The following is a 19,589-nucleotide window of genomic DNA, read 5'->3' on the forward strand; positions in this document are numbered from 1 at the left end:
TGTCGCCCTATAGGGCAGGGGCATGCCAGCCACGGGGGTGACCTCTCCTTCCCCTCCTTGCCAGGGAGGGAGGGATGGAACTTGAAGAACAACCTCACCATTCCCTTCTGGGGGGCTCTCTCCTTGCAGACTGGGGAACTGTGGCCTCACCGCGGCCGACTGCCAGGACCTGGCCTCGGGCCTCACCAGCGGCCAGAGTTTGACACACCTGTGCCTGTCCAGCAACAGCCTGGGGAGCGCAGGCATGAATCTGTTGTGTCGAGCCATGAAATCCCCCAACTGTGGGCTACAGAGGCTGATGTGAGTCCGACTCTCTTCCCTGGGAGGTGCACTGTCTTATTACAAACAGCATGTATCACCTGCCAAACACAAAGCAGAGGGGAACACTGTTGTCATGATGAAAGGAACTTATAAGGGCTGCGTCCTGTTCCGCACCCCAATTTCTCCTTCCGTGGAACATTCCATTTCTGCCTCTGTTTTCTTTCAGTGGGAAATCATCATTCACCCAAAGGCAGGCAAATTCTCCTTACTGTTACCACAGTCACGTTCTGTAAAGTCACCATAAACACGGACCCGTTGCTCCCATGGGAAACATGGGGTTAGGTTCCTGGGTGCCTCCGGTCACGTTTTCCTCTACCAATCGATCAGTGCCTAACCTTGCTTTGTGCGTTTCTGTTTAAAGACCCCTTATTGAATGCATATTGTTGATTCGTTAGCACTGAGCTCAGGGCCAACCGGGCCGTAACTCACGCCTGGAGGAAGCAACTTTCTCCGCTCAGAAGCACAGCCTTCTTGTGCGTGGACACAGTGGGCAGCACTCCAGCACTAGGCATTATCACTGCATTTTAAACAACAAAAGCCACAAAAACATGAAAAAAACGTGGCACTGAGTGAAAAGGATACTTGTTTATGATGAATTTGAAATGAGTTCAGCCTCAGCTGGGAGCGGGTGCCTTGGGCAGCTCAAAACTTTCCCTGCACGTGCATGCGTGTCCGTGAAGGACCGTGAGCACCGTGCTTAGGGATTTTCAGGGTAGCAAATAACTTTGAGCTGGCCAATTTGCAAACACAGAATCCAAGAATAATGAGGATCAGCCACATTCATAAACTCTCTTAGTTGCTAGAGATGCAGAGATGATAAACGTGCTCTCTAGGTTCACAGAGCTTAGATTCTGATAGGGAGAGCTGGATAAGGGAGACGTTTAGACGATGGTAATGGTGGCACAGGGTTGAGAGCCACAGAGGCAGCGTTCCTCGGCTCCAGGGAGGGACCCGCACACAGTCAGGGGATGCTGTGTACTCTAGCTGGGTTACAAGAAGATGTCTCAGTAACTGCTTTAAAAACTGCCACCCCGTGTTGCCAAATTCCTCTTCTAGCCTCCATCTTTGGTGTGGTAGTGAGAACGAAAGAGTTTTGTTACACCTGTTCCACACCATCAGTTTGCTTTGCTGGGGTCATTTTGCTTTACGCCATCTCACCCCATTGACCAGTCAGTTCACCAATAACTCTGTAAAAGCAAAAAACTGATCTAGGCTGATGGTGTACCTGTAGCCATAAATTCTGTTAAAGAATATAACTTTAATGTTCATGTCTCTTAGAGTGAGTTCTAAGTAGTGATGGGATATTGAGTATAGTAGACAGAATAGTGCCCCTCCCCCCCCAGATGTTTGTGTCCTAACCCCTGTAAATACATAAACTCACATGGCAAGAGGGACTTTGCAGGTGCAATTAAGTTAAGGATCTCGAGATGGGGAATGGTCTAGGATTCTCTGTGCAGCCCTAATATTATCAAAGAGGTTTTTAAAAATTTTTTTTACATTTATTTATTTTTGAGAGACAGAGACAGAGCACAAGTGTTGGGGCAGGGGTGGGCAGACAGAGAGGGAGACACAGAATCCAAAGCAGGATCTAGGCTCTGAGCTGTCAACACAGAGCCCGACGCAGGGCTAGAACTCACGAACCGCGAGATCATGACCCAAGCTGAAGTCAGATGCTCAACTGACTAAGCCACCCAGGTGCCCCTCAAAGGGGATTTTATAAGAGAGAAGAGGAGAAGAGATGTGGTAACAAAGGCCAGAGGATATAACTGCTGACTGGAGACTGGGAGTAAAGAATGCGGGCAGCCTATAGAGGTTAGAAAAGGCAAGAAGCAAAGATTATCCCCTCGAGCCTCCAGAAGGCACACAGCTCTGCGGACACCTTGAGTTTTGCTCCAGTGAGACTCTGAACTCCAGAACCACATGATCATAAATATGTGTTTCAAGCCACTAAGAGACTGTGCTGATTTGTTATAACAGCAATAGGAAACTAACACATTGAGTGTGAAGGAAAATTAAAAACAGGGGATCTTGAACGGCATCCGGAACGTGCAACAAGCTTTTACTTAAATTCTAGTCCCTTAACATGCAGCATAATTTTGTTTTCAGCAATAGAATTCAGTGATTCATCACTTACATACAACACCCAGGGCTCATCACAAGTGCCCTCTTTAATCCCCATCACACCCATCTAGCCCATCCCCCCAACCAATACCCCTCCATCAACCCTCAGTTTCTTGGCTATCGTTAGTCTTTTCTGGTTTATTTCCCTTTTGTCCCCTTCCCATATGCTTATCTGTTTTGTTTCCTAAATTCCACATATGAGTGAGATTATATGAATTTGTCTTTCTCTGACTGACTTATTTCACTTAGCATAATACGTTGTTCCATCCATGTTGTTACAAATGGCAAGATTTCATCCTTTTGGTGGCTGAGTAATATTCCATTGTATGTATATACCACATCTTCTTTATCCATTCATTAGTCAATGGACATTTGGGCCCTTTCTGTAGTTTGTCTATTGTTGATAGAGCTGCTATAAACATTGGGGTGTGTGTGCCCCTTCAAATCTGTATTTTTGTATCCTTTGGGTAAATACCCAGAGGTACAATTTCTGGGTTGTAGGGTAGTCCTATTTTTAACTTTCCAAGGAACCTCCATACTGTTTTACAGAGCAAGCTGAAACGTTCTTAAGTACCCCCATAAATATCCCCCTCCCAAAGCAGGAATAAACTGGGGCCAACAGAAGTTGCTTCCCCAAGGTTATGCCAAGTCCTGAGTACGCCTTCCTCTCTCCCTTGTGTGTTCCCTGCAGACTAAAAGAATGTAACCTGGATGTCGCTGGCTGTGGCTTTCTTGCATTTGCACTTATGGGCAACAGACATCTGACACACCTGAGCCTCAGCATGAACCCCTTGGAAGATGACGGGATGAACCTTCTGTGTGAGGTCATGATGGAGCCATCTTGTCACCTCCAGGACCTGGAGTAAGTTTCAATGGCTGTTCGGGGCCAACTCTACCATATTGGGGCCTGGGGTTCCTAGAAAGTCAAGAGATGTGAGCAGGAAGACTGGTACCAAAAATCAGTTCTGGGGTCAACCAGATGCTCATGTGTTCTGGGGTACACTACAGTGAGTGTGGGAAGGACAGAGAGATGAGTCCAAACAGAAGCCCCAAGACAGGATCTTTGCAGCTTAGGTTGCCCTTGGTTTCTAAAACCTGTTCACTTCTCAGAGGACCTCTTTTTGTCCTAAGTTACTCTTCTGCTGTTCATTCTGTATGTAGGGTGAAAACGGAGGGGCTCTCTCTCTCTCGATACTTTTTCACTCCCTTTTACTGGAATGTTTCTATTTAATAAGAGTATTCCATCCTTAAACAGACTACAGGAAAGTTAAAAGGTCTCAATGAGAGGAAATAAATCCCCAATTCATAACCAAGCAGTAAGCGCTGTTACTCCTTTGGCAAATTCCTCCCAGATGCATAAATAGCATTTAGTGTTACAACGAAAGGATCCCAGCAGTTACCACTGGAGGCTTTCTTGCCCACGTGGCAGGCACAGGGCTCTATATATTTTGCATGTGAAGTCTCATGTAGCTCCCCTACCAATCATTCCCAGGGGAAACCAGAACTCCCAAGGAGCCAAAATCTTGCCTTTGGTCTCACATTCTGTCCCCCAGGGATCTGCACACCATAGTAGTAACTAAGTATTCCATTTAAGGATGCATGATACCTTTAAAAAAAATCCCCTAAAGCTAGACACTGAGCTTATGGCCAATGTTTTAGTCATATGTACCTTGCAAATCTTTGTGTAACTGGTAGCACCTTCTCTTCAATTACAAAAATAGAACTAATGAACCAAAAAGACCATTTTAAGACCTCTTCCTCTCCACTAATACATAATAGAGAGGAACTGGATAGAGATCATAGCCCACACATCAGAGTCCCCCCCCCCAAGCATTAATTCTTATGTTTGTTTTCATGAAATTGGCATATCAAGCCCTACTTCTGTATGGAGTAGAAACTAAAGCTTAATCAATTGGAGATGACATCTCTTTGGGATTACATTTATGTGCTGGGGGGTTATCTGGTCCTCACCTCATCATTTATCCATGTTGGCATCCAAGACTTGGTCATTCCCACCTGATCTGCAGGTGTGAGCCCTAACAACTGTGTTCTTGCTCATTCTTGGTGTGAATGCCTCATGAAGAAGGACTCTCTCATCCCGATGGAATCGTTCATTTTAAAATGAAAATAGGAGACAGTGAAGCTGTTCCCATCATTTCTACTCAGATGAGTCAGCCGGTCCTTACTGCAGGGGCTCTCTCGACTCCCACCTTCATCATTCCTACTGGGAACAGAAGCACAAGATGCCTCTCCTTTCAGACCCCAAACCTAACTCGCATTTCAGTAGCTTCTGTCCTCTGTCATCTTTTCTCACTCCCTCAGGGCTCTGTCCTTTGTCACGGACTCTACCAACTTCTCTCTTGTGGTTTCTTTTTTTCTGTCTCTTTCTTCTCATCCACCAGGGAGAATCCTTACCCATCTCCAAGTGGGATATAAGATCTGACGTGCTTGTTTCTTCTTCCCAAAGATACCTCCACATCACATACTTTCCCCACCTGCCACTATCATCCCTCTGCACATGAGCTAGTGGATTTTGCACAGTCTAAAACATTACCAGGGATGAACAGAAAGGTTACCAGTTAGGAAAGGAAACGCCCCACTGATGTTTCTGGGCATCATCCCCTTGAAGCACTCTCTCCTCAAATTACACGGACTGTCTTCTTGCAGACTGGTTAAGTGTCATCTCACTGCCACCTGCTGCAAGAATCTGTCCCAGGTGATCTCAAGGAGCAAATACCTGAAGAGCCTGGATCTTGCCGCCAACGCCCTGGGTGATCATGGCATCGTAGAGCTGTGCGAGGGACTAAAACACAAGAAGGCTTGTCTGAGGAGGCTTGGGTGAGCTCCTGGGGCCACCTGTTTGAGGGCTGGGTGAAGAGAAATGGGGACCTGAGCCTGAAGTTGCTTGAACAAAGACGGTGTTCTCTCTTGATTCCACTTGAATTTGCTTTGTTCTTCCCGGTGATTAAGAGATGACATAACCCCCTTCAAATCAACATAAAGCTACTTCATAGGAAAGCCTAGACTCTCCACCATGAAAGCAGTTAATATCTGCACCCACATTCCCTTCTTCCTAAACAGTAAAGGAGGAATCCCTACCTCTATCAGAGGCTAACTTTGCTCACACTGGGAATCCAAGAAGCATCTATGAAGTGCCTTATGCTATCATAGAATTACCTGCCCTTGTCTCCTTCCACAGACACCCTACTAGAGATTTTCTGTTTTCATAAATGCTTAGATATAATTTCAGAAGCAAAACCAATAATAAGCCTTATTCAATCCCACCTCACCATCTAACTAAACTACTTGAGCTCCATGCCACAGATTTTTTACTCTATCACAAAAAATTCCCAAACACACCAAACCTAGAATGATTGGGACATGAAAAACTGTATGCTCACCATCCAATTTAAACAGTCATCAGTATTTTGCTCTGGCGAGTTACAGCGTTTGTCATTGTACCTCTAAATACCTCAATATGCATCTCCAACATGTGAGAACATGGCCACCATACCATATTTACATCCAACAATGCCATTTGGCTCTCCACTGCTCTTAGGATAAAATCCTAAATCCTTAATATGACCTAAAATGTCCAGCCTCCTCTCATGCCACTGCCTCTGGCTCCCCTCTGGCCATCTGGTCGACTCTCCAGGTCTCAGACATGTCCCACCCCTTCCTTCCACAAGGGCTGTGCAGTGTCCTAATCTCTGTTGCTGCTTCCTGCATGCATTCACTGGGCTTACTTCTTGTCTCTTGAGTCTCACATGAAATGTCAGTTCCTCAGCAAGTCTTTCTCCATGTGTATTGTTTTGTTCCCTGGTGACAGATGCTCTCAACCTTTATCTTTCATTCTTTCCACAGCTATAATTAAGTCACTCAGTGATTCTTACCACCAGAACCAGCAGCAATGGCAGCATCATCACCTGGGAACTCATTAGAAATGCAAACATTGGGGCAGGGTGGGGGGCCTTGGGTAGCTCAGTTGGTTGAGCATCTGACTCTTGATTTTGGCTCAGGTCATGATCCCAGGGTTGTGGGATCAAGTCCCACTTTGGGCTCCATGGAGCCTGCTTGAGATCCATTCATATTCTCTCCCTCTCTCTCTCTCTCTCTCTCTCTCTCTCTCTCCCTCTCCCTCTCCCTCTCCCTCTCCCTCTCCCTCTCCCTCTCCATCCATCTTCCCCTCTCCCCTGCTCTCTCTCCTTAAAATAAAAAATTAAAATTAAAAAAAAACTAAGCCAAATGTTCAGGTTCCTGCCCAGAACTGCTGAACCACAAACTTCTATAGGTAGTGCCCACAACTCAGTTTTAAACATTGATGTGAAAGTCAGATGGGTTGAAGGATCAGTCACTAATCTTTGGAGGCATTTCTTGGCATGTTGGCCCTGCAGGTTGGAGGCATGTGGACTGACTTCAGACTGCTGTGAGGCACTCGCTTCGGCCCTCCTCTGCAGCCAGCGCCTGACCAGCCTAAATCTGATGCGGAACAATTTCAGCCCTGCAGGAATGATGAAGTTATGTCCAGCCTTTGCACAGCCCACATCTAATCTACAAATAATTGGGTAAGTCCCTGGCATTGTCTTCTGAGATACAAACCTCCCTGTACTACAGGCATGCTAGTTGGTGGACAAACACTTTACCCCAGAAGTTGAGATTGTGGCTCGGAAACCAAGTATTTATTCAACCACTAAGTGCCCACTGTGTTCCAGGCACTGTGCTGGGGATACAGGGACACAGACATAGAGGCAAGGTGCCTGATTTCACAGGACTTACTTTCCATGGGTTTAGAAACAGTGGAGAGACAACATATAAATAAGATGTTCATCCTTAAAAAACTAACAATATAATTTCTAGACGAGCCAACAATTATAGCTCTGGGTACATATCCAAAAGAATTGAAACCAGGATCTAGAAGAATTATTTGTACACCCGCATTTATAGCAACATTATTCACAACAGTCAAAGGGTAGAAGCAACCCAGGCATCCGTTGACAGGTGAATGAGTAAATGAACTGTGGTATAGCCACACAATGGAATAAAATTCAGCATTAAAGTGTAAGGAAATTGTGACACACATTACCACATGGATGAACCTTAAGGACATTGTGCTGAATGAAATAAGTCAGATGCAAAAAAGGCAAACACTGCGTGATTCTACTTAAGTGAGGTCCCGAGAGGAGTCAAATCCATAGAGACAAAAAGTCGGGGGTGGTGCCAGAGGCTGGGGGAGATGGATGGGAAGTTGGTGTTTAACGGGCATGGGGTTGTAGCTGGGGAAGATGAAAAGTTATGAAGCTACATGTGGGGATGGCTGCACAACAGTGTGGGTGTAGTTAATGCCACTGAAATGTACACTGAAAAACAGTTAAGATGGACAACCCATTGAGGCTGGTTGTCCTATATTTATATCGATAGAAAACTGCCCAACTGAGAACCTGTCGGTTCCTGTAATGGCCCAGATTGCAGCGGCTGGGTTTATGCAGGGGTCACGTGTTGGCATATGGGTGTAACCAGAAAGAACACAAGGCTTATCGTGTGGGATCTGAGGGGGAAGATTGAGAGGCTTGGCTGAGTGGATTTGGAAATCTCCACGTGGCCAGGAACTGTTATAGGGATCTTTTCAGCAAATGAGCAGAAAAGGCTGAAGACTGGGTTGGAAAAGAGCATACTTGTATCAGTTACTCAAGAAGCAGTGTAGCCTTGGAGGGGGCCAAGATGGCGGAACAGCATGGAAGGTTTTTGTGCAACCCTGAAATACAGCCAGATCAACCATCCTGCACACCTAGAAAACTGATCTGAGGATTAACACAACAATCTGCACAGCCTGAACCACAGAATTCAACAGGTACGCGGCGTGGAGAGCTGAACTGGGGGACAGAGTCACAGAGGGAAGGGAGCTGTTTGTGCTTGTAGAGAGAGGACGGAGCCGGGGGAGAGTACAGGAAGAATCCCCCCACCCCCAACGCCCGAAAGCGGCTGGAGAGAAAAGAAAGTGTATGCAAGGGACTGAACAAAAAAGGGAGAAAGGAGAAGGAGAGGGTTTAAATTCCATGAAACTCTGTAAACAGGGGGAGCGCAGAGTCCAAAGCTCCGCAGCTGCATACCTGGTGGAGCTCTGATGGGAGGGGCGAATCCCCAGGAGCAGAGTGAGGACCTCGGGCCACACGGGAGGCGGTTCCCCTTCTGGGAGGAATCCCCACGGGCAAAGGTCCCAGCGGATCCTGGAGAACAACCACATTCGCTGGTGCTTGAACAGGGCCGTTGGGGGTGAAGCCTGGCGCCAGATGTGAGTTGTGATTTTCCAGAATCCCCGAAATGCTGCTGCTACACGCCCGCGTAAACTTTTTCTGGGGCGGGCTGGCACCAGGCCGCGGTCTCTGGGCATCGGCAGCAGCACGGTCTCGAGAACGTTCCTGGCGCGGCGAGCACCAGCCATTGCTCGTGAGACCCTCCCGCAGAAGGTCTGAGCGGAACAAAGCCGCAGTCCCTCAGAAGTGACCGGCGGGAAACTGCCGCGTCTGAGATAAAATTCAGGAGGGAGGAGCTGCCTGGCAACCTGACAGCTTGCTCACGGACAGTGTGGAAGCGGGGGGTGGACGGAAGCTGGACACAGAGGAGGAGTGCGCGATTGCTGGCGGGAGAGAACAGACCTCCCATACTAGAGACCCGCTACCTGGGTGACGCCATTTTCGCCCCTCTCGCGCATGCGCCCACATGCCTACGTGCGCCACAACATCCACCCCAGTAAGCTAAGCAGCGCCATCTGGTGGAGAACCGAGCTGTTACACTAAGCCCCACCCAACTGCCAACCGCGCTCTTCAGGAACAACACTAGTCTCTCCACCTGCTTAGTTTATGGACTACAAAGTGCTTCATAGTTCAACGTCTAGGGGAAACCGATGTAATTTCAATCGTATTTCAGTCTGTTTGCTGGTCCATCTATTCAATTTTTTTTCTTTTCTTATTCTTCAATACAGAAAGAGAAAAAATTTATTTTTATTTTCCATTTCTATTAAAAATAGTTTTTCTTTAACTTTTTTCTACTATATTTTTACTTTTTTGTAAAATTTTCAAATTGTTTTTTTACTTCCATCATTTTATTTTATTCTCTTTCATTGTAGACATTTTTTCTTTTTTTTTAATTCTTTTTTTCACATTTATTTTTGAGAGACAGAGACAGAGCATGAGCAGGGGAGGGGCAGAGAGAGAGAGGGAGTCACAGAATCAGAAGCAGGCTCCAGACTCCGAGCTGTCAGCACAGAGTCTGATGCGGGGCTCGAACATATGAACTGTGCGATCATGATCTGAACTGAAGTTGGACGCTTAACTGAGCCGAGCCACCCAGGCACCCCCCATTGTATACATTTTTTCAAATTCTCAAATATTTTCTTTTTTTAAAATTTTCTTATCTTTCCCTTTTTTCTCTAATCTATCAATCTCCTTTCAACAACCAGACCAGAACACACCTAGGATCTAAGCCTCCTTTATTTCATTTTTTTGTGTGTTGTTTTTAATTTTTTTACCTTATTAATTCCTTTTCTTTCTTCAGAATGATGGAATGAAGGAATTCACCAAAAGAAACAACAGGAAGAAATGACAGCCAGGAGTTTAACACAGATACAAGCAAGATGTCTGAACCAGAATCAGATAGAATCACAGATTCTGGATTAGAATCACAATAATAAGAGTACTAGTTGGGTTGAAAACACACTAAAATCCCTTTCAGAGGAGATAAAATCTAGTCAGGATGAAATAAATGCTATAACTGAGCTGCAATCTTGAATGGGTGCCACGGCGGCAAGGATGGATGAGGCAGAACAGAAAATCAGCAACAGAGGACAAATTTAGGGAGAATAAGGAAGCAGAAAGAAAGATGGAGATTAAGGCAAAAGAGCACGATTTAGAAATCAGTTACTCATTAAAAAGGAACAACATCAGAATCATAGGGGTCCCAGAAGAGGAAGAGAGAGAAATAGGGGTAGAATGGTTATCTGAGCAAATCATAGCAGAAAAATTTCCTAACCTGGGGAAAGACACAGACCTCAAAATCCAGGAAGCACAGAGGACTCCCATTAGACTGAACAAAAACCAACCATCCACAAGGCATATCATAGTCAAATTCACAAAATACTCAGTCAAGGAAAGAATCGTGAAAGCAGCAAGGGGAAAAAAGTCCCTAACCTACAAGGGAAGACAGATCAGGTTTGCAGCAGACTATCCACAGAAACTTGGCAGGCCAGAAAGAAGTGGTGGGATATATTCAGTGTGCTGAATCAGAAAAATAGGCAAGCAAGAATTCTTTATCCAGCAAGGCTGTCATTCAAAATAGAAGGAGAGATAAAAAGTTTCCCAGACAAACAAAAATTAAAGGAGTTCATGAGCACTAAACCAGCCTTGCAAGAAATTTTAAGGGTGACTCTCTGAAGGGAAAAAAGATGAAAGAGAGAGAGCGAGAGTGAGAAAGAGGGAAAGAGTGAAAGACCAAAAGCAACAAAGACTAGAAAGGATCAGAAAACACCACCAGAAACTCCAACTCTACAGGCAACATAATGGCAATAAATTCATATCTTTCAGTACTCACTCTAAACGTCAATGGACTCAATGCTCCAATCAAAATTAAACAAATAAATAAACTTAAGGGAAAAAAATAAGCAGTAGTAGTGTAGGCTTGGACAAGCTTAGCTTGTGACCTTGGGACTTAGCATAAAAGAGCCAGACCTATATTTTCCTAATGGACATTTCAGGAACCTGTTTCCCTATCTGCAAAATGGGGAAGCTGCTCTGTATCTATTTGAACACCTATTTCTCTCTCCTGTCCTAAAAGATACAAGCTTCACAAGGGTGGGGACTTTGCTTTGTTCATTACTATGTCCCCAAGCCCTATAATAGGACCTGGCTCATAATAGGTTCTCAAGGGGTTTGTGGGTGGATGAATAATCATGCCTGACTCTTAGGATCATGGCAAAGGGCAGATGCCTCTGAAAGCTCAGTGTAGCATCTAACACATTGAAGAGTGCCTTTCCACGTAGGGATTTACTCTTGTTCTATGGGGAACCTTCTGTTTCTCCTCAAGAGTACAAAAAGAGGTTTCAAATCCTTGGTGGGGTTTTCACTTCAGGTCACGATCTGAGGGTTCATGAGTTTGAGCCCCATGTCAGGGTCTGTGCTGACAGCTGTGGGTTCTTGGGATTCTCCCCATCTCTCTCAGCCCTTTCCCCCATTCATAATGTCTCTGTCTCTCTGAAAATAAGCTTAAAAAAAAAAAAAAAAGCAAATTCCCAGAGTAACATGTCCCCCTTCTGCCTCACCAGGCTGTGGAAATGGCAATATCCTCCTCAAATAAGGAAGCTACTGAAGGAGGTCCAGCTACTCAAGCCACACATTGTAATTGGGGATGGTTGGTATTCTTTTGATGAAGATGACCGGTATTGGTGGAAAAACTGAAGATGCGAAAACCCTCCCCACCCACACGCATTCTGATGGAGGAACATTGAAAGCTGTGCCCAGGACGTCCCTCTCGGAGATGGAATATGATTTCTGATTCTCACAAAGCCCTCATTGGTAGTTATTCTTGTGTGTCCAATATATCCCGGCTGTTGGATTTGCCTCTGACATAGCCTGTGACCTTCAAGTCCTAGGATTTCTGTATCTATGAAATGTCTGTCCTACTCAGAGCATATCAAACATTGAGAGCATTTGGGGAATAAGTACCATGTGTCCTTGTGCAGTGGAGATATGATCCAGGAGAAGAGTGGGGAAACAGGTCCCCAAAGTGGCCCCCAAATGTTAGTGACACAATTCTGCTGGAGTTAAAATAAAATATTGAAGCACAATCCAAAAGTCAAAGAAGGTGTGACTATCAATATCGAAACTTAAACACAAAGTCGAGCGCATTGCTTAGTGTAGTGAAGAACTGGTCTACCACCATCTCTCTGAGAAGAGCAGACTGCTGATCTCATGTAGGCAGGGATGTGGGGGAGCATGGGGTTCAGGGATTGGTGGATCTTTGGGGTGAGTTGACATGTAGCATTCACAGGTGTATTTACCAGAGTGAATCCTTCCTGATTGGCTGGATTTCAGAAGCTAAGGGGAGTCCTTGGTTGGCTTGTCAAAGCATGTTCACCAAGGCAAATTGTCTTGGATCCATTTAATGGGTTTACACCTGGTTGGGTAGCTACTTGTTACCATGGCTACAGATCAGTCTCTTTCTAGGAAAGTGGGAAATTCTTGGGGTTCTCACCAACATGTACTTCTTTTTATTATTCCTCATATTTATCTAGTCTATGATGATGATACCTAACACACATAGTCCTTATTGCGTGCCAGGCTCTATCCTAAGCACAATCTACAACCCATTTGGTCTTCAAATCCAAGGATGATTTTTCAAACCTGGAAATGTTTTAGGCTTGTTCCCTGTCAGCTTAAATCAGATGGTGATTGGCCTGCCTCCTCTCACCCCTGTAATATGGCTGACGAAAAGTTTTTGCCAGGCATAGGAGAAACGTCAGCCCTGTGGTTTCCTTGGGTTTATGCAGTTAGCATTATCTTCAATCTGTGGTGTCTTTGCAGGAATACTTTTTTTAATGTTTATTTATTCATTTTGAGAGAGGAAGAGTGCACACGAGGGGAGAGGGGCAGAGAGCAAGGAGCAGAGAGAATTCCAAGCGGCTCGATCTCATAACCCTGGGATCATGACCTGAGCCAAAATCAAGAGTTGGACGCTCAACCAACTGAGCCACCTAGCCGCCCCAGGAATACTTTTTAAACACATTCTGGGAGTGTTCACAGTACATCATGCTGTATATTGGGCCAGTGGGACAGGGTTTGTGGGATACGAATGGGGGAGGGGTGTCACAGTGACACCTTCTAAACTGGAGTCTTCAGAACATCACATGGGACACATGACTATCTGACCTACAGACCCAGTGAGGCAGTACCACTAATGCGTGTGTTAAAGCTAATAAAGCATTACTCTTTCAGTCTTTTTTAAAGACTATCATGTTATTTATAGCTAAAAGTACCTAATGCCCGCCTTCTGTGTTTAATGGACTTTCTTGAGCACTGCTTGTCCCTGTCTCCCCTGACAGTAGATATGTCCCACTTTGGAAAATTCCCACCAAAAAGGAAGATCAAAGAGTGAAGGCAACAACTTTTTTATTCAGATCCGTGTTGAAATCCTGACTCTGCTAAATGACACTGGACAAATGTCACCCTCCATCAGCCTTTGTTCCCTTATCTGTAAAATAAGGAAAATAGTACCTGCCTCTTAGGGTCAGTTTGAGAAGAAGAATTTTGGAAAAGCTCACCAGCAGCTAGAACATTCATTCCACAAATATTAAGTACCTACCTGTGTTATCTATGGCAGTTCACAATATTGTTCACAAACTTAACAGCTTAAAACACATTATCTACACAGTTTCTATGGGTTAAGAGTCCGGGAGTGGCTTAGCTGGATCCCCTTCCTCAGGGTCTCACGAAGCCACAATGAATGTGTCCAGTGGGTCTGTGATCTAATCTGGGACTCAACTGGGGAAGGAACCTCTCCCAAATTCAAGTGGTTCCCAGAAGTGTTCACATGTTTGCAGGCTGTTGGACAGAGGACGTCAGTTTTTTTCTTGCTGGTTGTCAGAGGGCATTCCCAGCTACTTGCCATATCGCCCCCTCTGTATGGCAGGTTGCTTCTTCAAAGCTAGCAAGAGAGAGAGTCCCTCTGCAAAACAGACTTATAATTTCATGTCGCCACAGAAGTGAGGTCCCACCAACTTTGCCCTATTCTATTTGGCTATAAGTCACAAGTCCTGCTCACACTCAAGGGAAGGAGACCCCACAAGGACATGAACATCGGGATGAAGGGAGCATGGGGCCACCTTATAGTCTGTCCAATGCTCTGCTCCATACTCTAGAGGGAAGCCACTCTCAACTCACTTCTGTGTGTTGGAAAGGGCAGCTTCTGTCTTGTTTCCCCCAGCCATCTCCAAGGGTAGAGAAGAAGTTATTTAGTTGGTAAGGCCAGAAGGAAGACACCGGACCTGTGTGGCTCAGCCCCTCTGGGCACTCCTTCCAAGCAGCCTGTCCTTAGCAAGCCTCCAGGGGCTGGAGGACTCTAAGGCAAAGTGTTAGGAATCTGCAAGTACAGGCCATCCGACCAGTGGCGTTTTGAGCACTAGGAGCGACATTGTGATCTATATCTGATTCGTGATTTCTCATTTAATTCCAAGTTCCAAAAGAAGGGGAAATGCCCAGCCCCTATGTGCTGGCCGCTGGGCCAGGGCTGACCGTTCAGCAGCACGCAAGGCCAGCAAGGTCTCTACTCTCTCTAACATTGTAGCGAGGAGACCAGTACAAGCTGCAAATGTCCAATCAAACATCCTACAAAGAATCAGACAGTAGTGGCATGTTGGCAAGAGTGGGCCAGCCGTTTTTGACTTTGGAGCCTGAGAAGGCCATGTGTCTTCTTCTTCTGTTTGTATTTTTTAAAGCTGGCTTTGGGATATGCTTTTCTCCATTTAGTGTGCTGTTCTGAGTTTTGACAAACAGCTGGATAGCCTTCACCAAGATGTACGGAACAGTTCATCTTCCCTCATGCCCGTTTGTACCCCACAGTTATTCCCCACAACCTCCCTGTGCTGCTGAGTTAACTAAACCTGGAACTGGCCGCCCGTGGACTCATTTCTGGGTGTAGCACAGATAGGGGCTTCAGGTCAGGATCCCTAGCCTGCCTTTCCATGGCTCCACAATTCCCTTGAACGTCCCCGGATGTGCACTAGATGGCAGTGGAGCACTTTAATTTCTAAAGCTAAACCTGCAGAAAGATGTGCTCACGCCTCCCAGTAGTGAGGTTTTCAAGTCAGCCTTGTTGTGGGGGAGGGGCTGTGCAAGACGGGATATTGAGCAGTATCCCTGGCTTCCTCCCGCTAAGAGGGAGCACCCGCCTGCCTCCAGTCGTGACCACTGAAACTGACTCCAGGCACGGCCAGATGTCACCCGGGGACACAGTCGCCCTCGCCTGAAGACCACCGCTCTATATTAAGCCGGGACACCTCCCTCAGAAGCATCCTCAGCGGCTTTCCCTCTACCCCAGTGGACTGGATCGATTCGCAGGCAATCCCATATCAGTATGCAGTGCTAAGGGTACCACCGCTTCTGGCTTCTTCCGTAGGAGAAGGACGTTTCTGTACTGGGCACCCAAGACGGTAGCTGCCCCAAACCCGGAAGCAGTCAAGATGCCCTTCAGGAGGTAAATGGATAAATACCCTGTGGTCCGGCCAGATAATGAAACATCATTCAGCACTGAAAAGAAATGAGCTATCAAGCCATGACACAGAGGAGCCTTAAATGCACATTACTAAATGAAAGAAGCCAATCTGAAAAGAGTATGTGCTGTAGGATTCCAACCATGTGACATTCCAGAAAAGATAAAACCACGGAGACAATAAAAAGACCAGGGCTTGCCAGAGGGTGGGGGGAGGCGGGAGGGATGAACAGGTCAGGACAGTGACATTGTATGATACAATATACACGTGTCCCAATCCATAGAATATACAACACAGAGAATGAACCCTAATGTAACTTGTAGGCTTTGTATGATAATGATGTGTTGGTACAGGTTCATCAATTAACAAATGCACTACTCTGGGGGAGGATGTGGATAGGGAGGGAGGCTGTGCACAGGTGGGTCAGGCGGTATGTGGGAAACCTCTGTACCTACCACTTAGCATTCTGTGAACACAGAACTGCCCTAAAATGCCTTTTTTTTTTTTAAAGAAAGAGTCTGGTTGCAGAGTTTTTAAATTTTTTTTTCAACGTTTATTTATTTTGGGGACAGAGAGAGACAGAGCATGAACGGGGGAGGGGCAGAGAGAGAGGGAGACACAGAATCAGAAACAGGCTCCAGGCTCTGAGCCATCAGCCCAGAGCCTGACGCAGGGCTCGAACTCACGGACCGCGAGATCGTGACCTGGCTGAAGTCGGACGCTTAACCGACTGCGCCACCCAGGTGCCCCATAGAGTTTTTAAATTCTTAGTGAAAACCAACTCAGGTCCTTCTATAGTCTGGAAATACCTGTGTCAGTCAAATGGTTTTTCTTCATCTTTTTGCCACAGATCACTGGGGACCATGATCAAAAATTGAAGGGGGAGAAGAGAGACAAAAATCCAGAAAGCTAATTTTTTTTCATTTTTTTAATGTTTTATTTTTATTTTTGACATAGAGAGATAGAGCATGAGCAGGGGAGGGGCAGAGAGAGAGGAAGACACAGAATCCAGAGCAGGCTCCAGGCTCTGAGCTGTCAGCACAGAACCCAACACGGGGCTTGAACTCACAGACCGCAAGATGATGACCTGAGCCGAAGTCGGCTCAACCGACTGAGTCACCCAGGAACCCCTAGAAAGCTAATTTTTTAAATGTTTTTAATGTTCATTTATTTTTAGGAGAGAGAGTGTGTGTGTGAGCAGGGGAGGAGCAGAGAGAGAGGGAGACACAGAATCTGAAGCAGGATCCAGGCTCTGAGCTGTCAGCACAGAGCCCGATGCGGGGCTCGAACTCACGAACCCAGACCCACGCATTTAAATGATATGACACATAATATCCCCTACTGCTCTTCACCCTGGAGCCATCTTTTCAGGATTTCACAAACACTGTGCTACTCTCAAGAATCCACACAGTGGCAGCAGAGACCAGCATTTTCCTAGAGGACCCTAGGAGGCTGCAGAATGGGAACATCCACCTTGCCTGGTTGCATGGAGCATTTCTGCATCGTAGAAGGCTACTGCTGAATTTTTCTGGATTTATCCACAGCAGTGAATGCAGCTAAGGACAGGCAGGAGCCTCTGAGGTCCAGGATGACGGGCAAGGGGGAGGATGAAGGAAGCTGCCAAACTGGATGGCATTCTGGGCAGTATTTCCATCCCATTGGGAATGATAGTGTATCAGAACATCACCAGATCTTGAGTGAGTGGCCTCACTTAACAAAATGTAGCCATGTCTCTGCAGTGTGTGGCAGAACCTAATGACTGGAACCCGGTGTTACTGTGTCTCCTTGTATATTTTTGGGTGTGTTGCCTCACCTCTCTGAGGCTGCTTCTCCCTCTGCCAAGTGGAGGAAATAGTTCCTGATTCCTGGTGTTAGTATGAATATTAGGCAAGATGAGACCTGTGGAGCCCCAGACACACAGTAGATTCACATTAAATTGTATCTCCCGAGAGTCTCTTAGATAACAGCCATCTCGAAACCCTCACTTGTGTGTCCCCTCCCTGGGGAGAGCAGGCAAAAGGAGTCACTTCATGCACTGTTGGGGACACAATCGGTCTAACCTCTGGGGAGAGGCTGTGTCTGTCAGAATTCAAATGCACATTCCCCCTCATGCCAGGAGAGGAAGAGTGAATTTTGGTGGAGTATTTTTTCGTAGCAGAAGATGAGAAAGCATCTCAGTGTGTATCTGACTGAGACTGGGTAATAAAATGCTACATCCATGATAAAATGTTTTGAAAATATTAAAAGGAATAAGATAATGTATATGGGCCTCTCTGGAACAATCTTGGATACACAAGTAGGTAGGCAGGTAGGTAGACAACAGACACATACATAGACACATAGACATACAGGTGCAAGAATACACACATAGATGATAGAAACATAGATACATGCATAGATATACATAGATGCGTAGATACACAGATACGTAGAAACATCATATATACATACGTCCATACACACATACATAACAAGTGGCAGAATGATATGCATGATGTGCTCCCATTGATAAATTATTTTTTAAGTATTTGTTTAAGACTTTATTCACGGAGTCTCTCAAAGGATAATGTAGAAAGAGGGATAAGGAACCTGGGAATTGAGATAAAAAAGAGTTGGTGTTTTTCCTCCAAGTATCTTTTTTTTTTTAAGATCTTATTTGTGATCACGTTATCAATTCCTGACACAAATTCCCTTGGCATAGCCCCCAGCAGCCATATCGAGATAGTGTTTTTACTCTGCTAGCTGGGGGCCACATCCATTTCACAAGCATTGCATGGAGTAGAGACCACTGTGAGGACGGGTATTAGATTTGGACTTTTAAGCTCTGCTACTTACTAGCTAGGATAGCCTGGGGAAAGCCTCCCCTGAGCCTCTTTTCTTATCTGTAAAATGGGGACAATACCACTTCATGAGATGGTTAGGAAGCCTCAGATGATGTCTGTGGATTAAGCGGGTTTCCAACACTCTAGACCCAGCGGCGAGGCTCTGTCCGTGGTGCTGAAGGATCTAGCCAAGTGACGAGGTGGGGGGTTTGTGGAATAAACTTTTTTTGTCTCTCAATGCAGGAGAGGAGGCAACATCGATGGGGCCAGAAACAATCCCCTCCCCACCCATAACTTCTTTGGGAGGTCAGTGGAAGAGAAAAGATGAGTGGGTGTATGATACACAGAGACACAGATACATACACAGACACAGGCACCTACAATGATACATACACACAAGGACATAGACATGCGGGACTACAAAGATACACAGGGACACACATACATGTGTGTGTACATGCACGCAGATACACACACACGACATTCACTCCTCTAAGGATGGCTTGGAGCACACCAGTCCCCAAGATGCCCTATTAGCGGAAGGTTTCATGATCAAACAAGTTCAGGAAATACTGCTTGTTATAACTTACCCTCCACCCCCACCTCTGCAATTAAAAGGCTCCTGAAGGGAAACAAAGAAACAAAAACTTGTTTAATGATTTATTCAGTGATCAAAATCTCAACTCCACACCATGTGCCCAGCACTGTTCTGTGCGTTAAAAAAAAAAAAAAAAATTCAAATACAACCTTTTCCCAAGTTACTTGAACACAGGATCCTGTTTTCTCCAAATATCTAATCAACATTCCCTGGACCCTACATTCCCCAGGGCACACTTCGGGAAAGGTGGTGTCCAGAGCTTAGCTAAGTGACTCCAGGGAATTGTTGCCTTGGCATCCTTTCTATGTGGCCAAGTGGCCTGTGGGAGCCTGAACCTGACACCCACCCCTCCTTTGAGCATGTGCCCTCAAGTCACAAGCAAAAGCAGCTTCCTGGTGACTCACACAAGCACTCTTATGAGTGAGTATCCCCTGACTCCGGAGCCTATATGCCTTATACTCTCCTTGGTTGA

At 45.8% G+C, this 19,589-nt stretch overlaps 2 protein-coding genes across 5 annotated transcripts in view; one reads left to right on the forward strand and one right to left on the reverse strand.

Annotated features, from left to right (window-relative positions):
• NLRP13 (NLR family pyrin domain containing 13) overlaps positions 1–8,881 on the reverse strand; it is a 109,088-nt gene extending 100,207 nt beyond the window's left edge. The window contains exon 1 of the mRNA XM_027037245.2: positions 8,550–8,881. The gene's annotated coding sequence lies outside the window, so the exon portion shown is untranslated. The remainder of the gene's footprint in view (positions 1–8,549) is intronic.
• NLRP5 (NLR family pyrin domain containing 5) overlaps positions 1–13,537 on the forward strand; it is a 33,244-nt gene extending 19,707 nt beyond the window's left edge. Inside the window, exons 10-14 of one of the 4 annotated variants that reach the window (XM_027037006.2) lie at positions 130–300; positions 3,134–3,304; positions 5,110–5,280; positions 6,837–7,007; positions 11,756–13,530. In XM_027037006.2, the coding sequence (XP_026892807.2) occupies positions 130–300; positions 3,134–3,304; positions 5,110–5,280; positions 6,837–7,007; positions 11,756–11,888 (817 nt within the window). In that variant the 3' untranslated portion in view covers positions 11,889–13,530. Of the gene's footprint in view, positions 1–129; positions 301–3,133; positions 3,305–5,109; positions 5,281–6,836; positions 7,008–7,732; positions 8,291–8,601; positions 8,732–8,877; positions 9,346–11,755 lie in introns of those variants that run through there. The other 3 variants (XR_008293671.1, XR_008293672.1, XR_008293673.1) reach the window with 3 other exon arrangements.
• Positions 13,538–19,589: the final 6,052 nt, after the last annotated feature.

This window comes from Acinonyx jubatus, chromosome E2, assembly GCF_027475565.1.
Source record: "Acinonyx jubatus isolate Ajub_Pintada_27869175 chromosome E2, VMU_Ajub_asm_v1.0, whole genome shotgun sequence".
Classification (NCBI taxonomy): Eukaryota; Metazoa; Chordata; class Mammalia; order Carnivora; family Felidae; genus Acinonyx; species Acinonyx jubatus.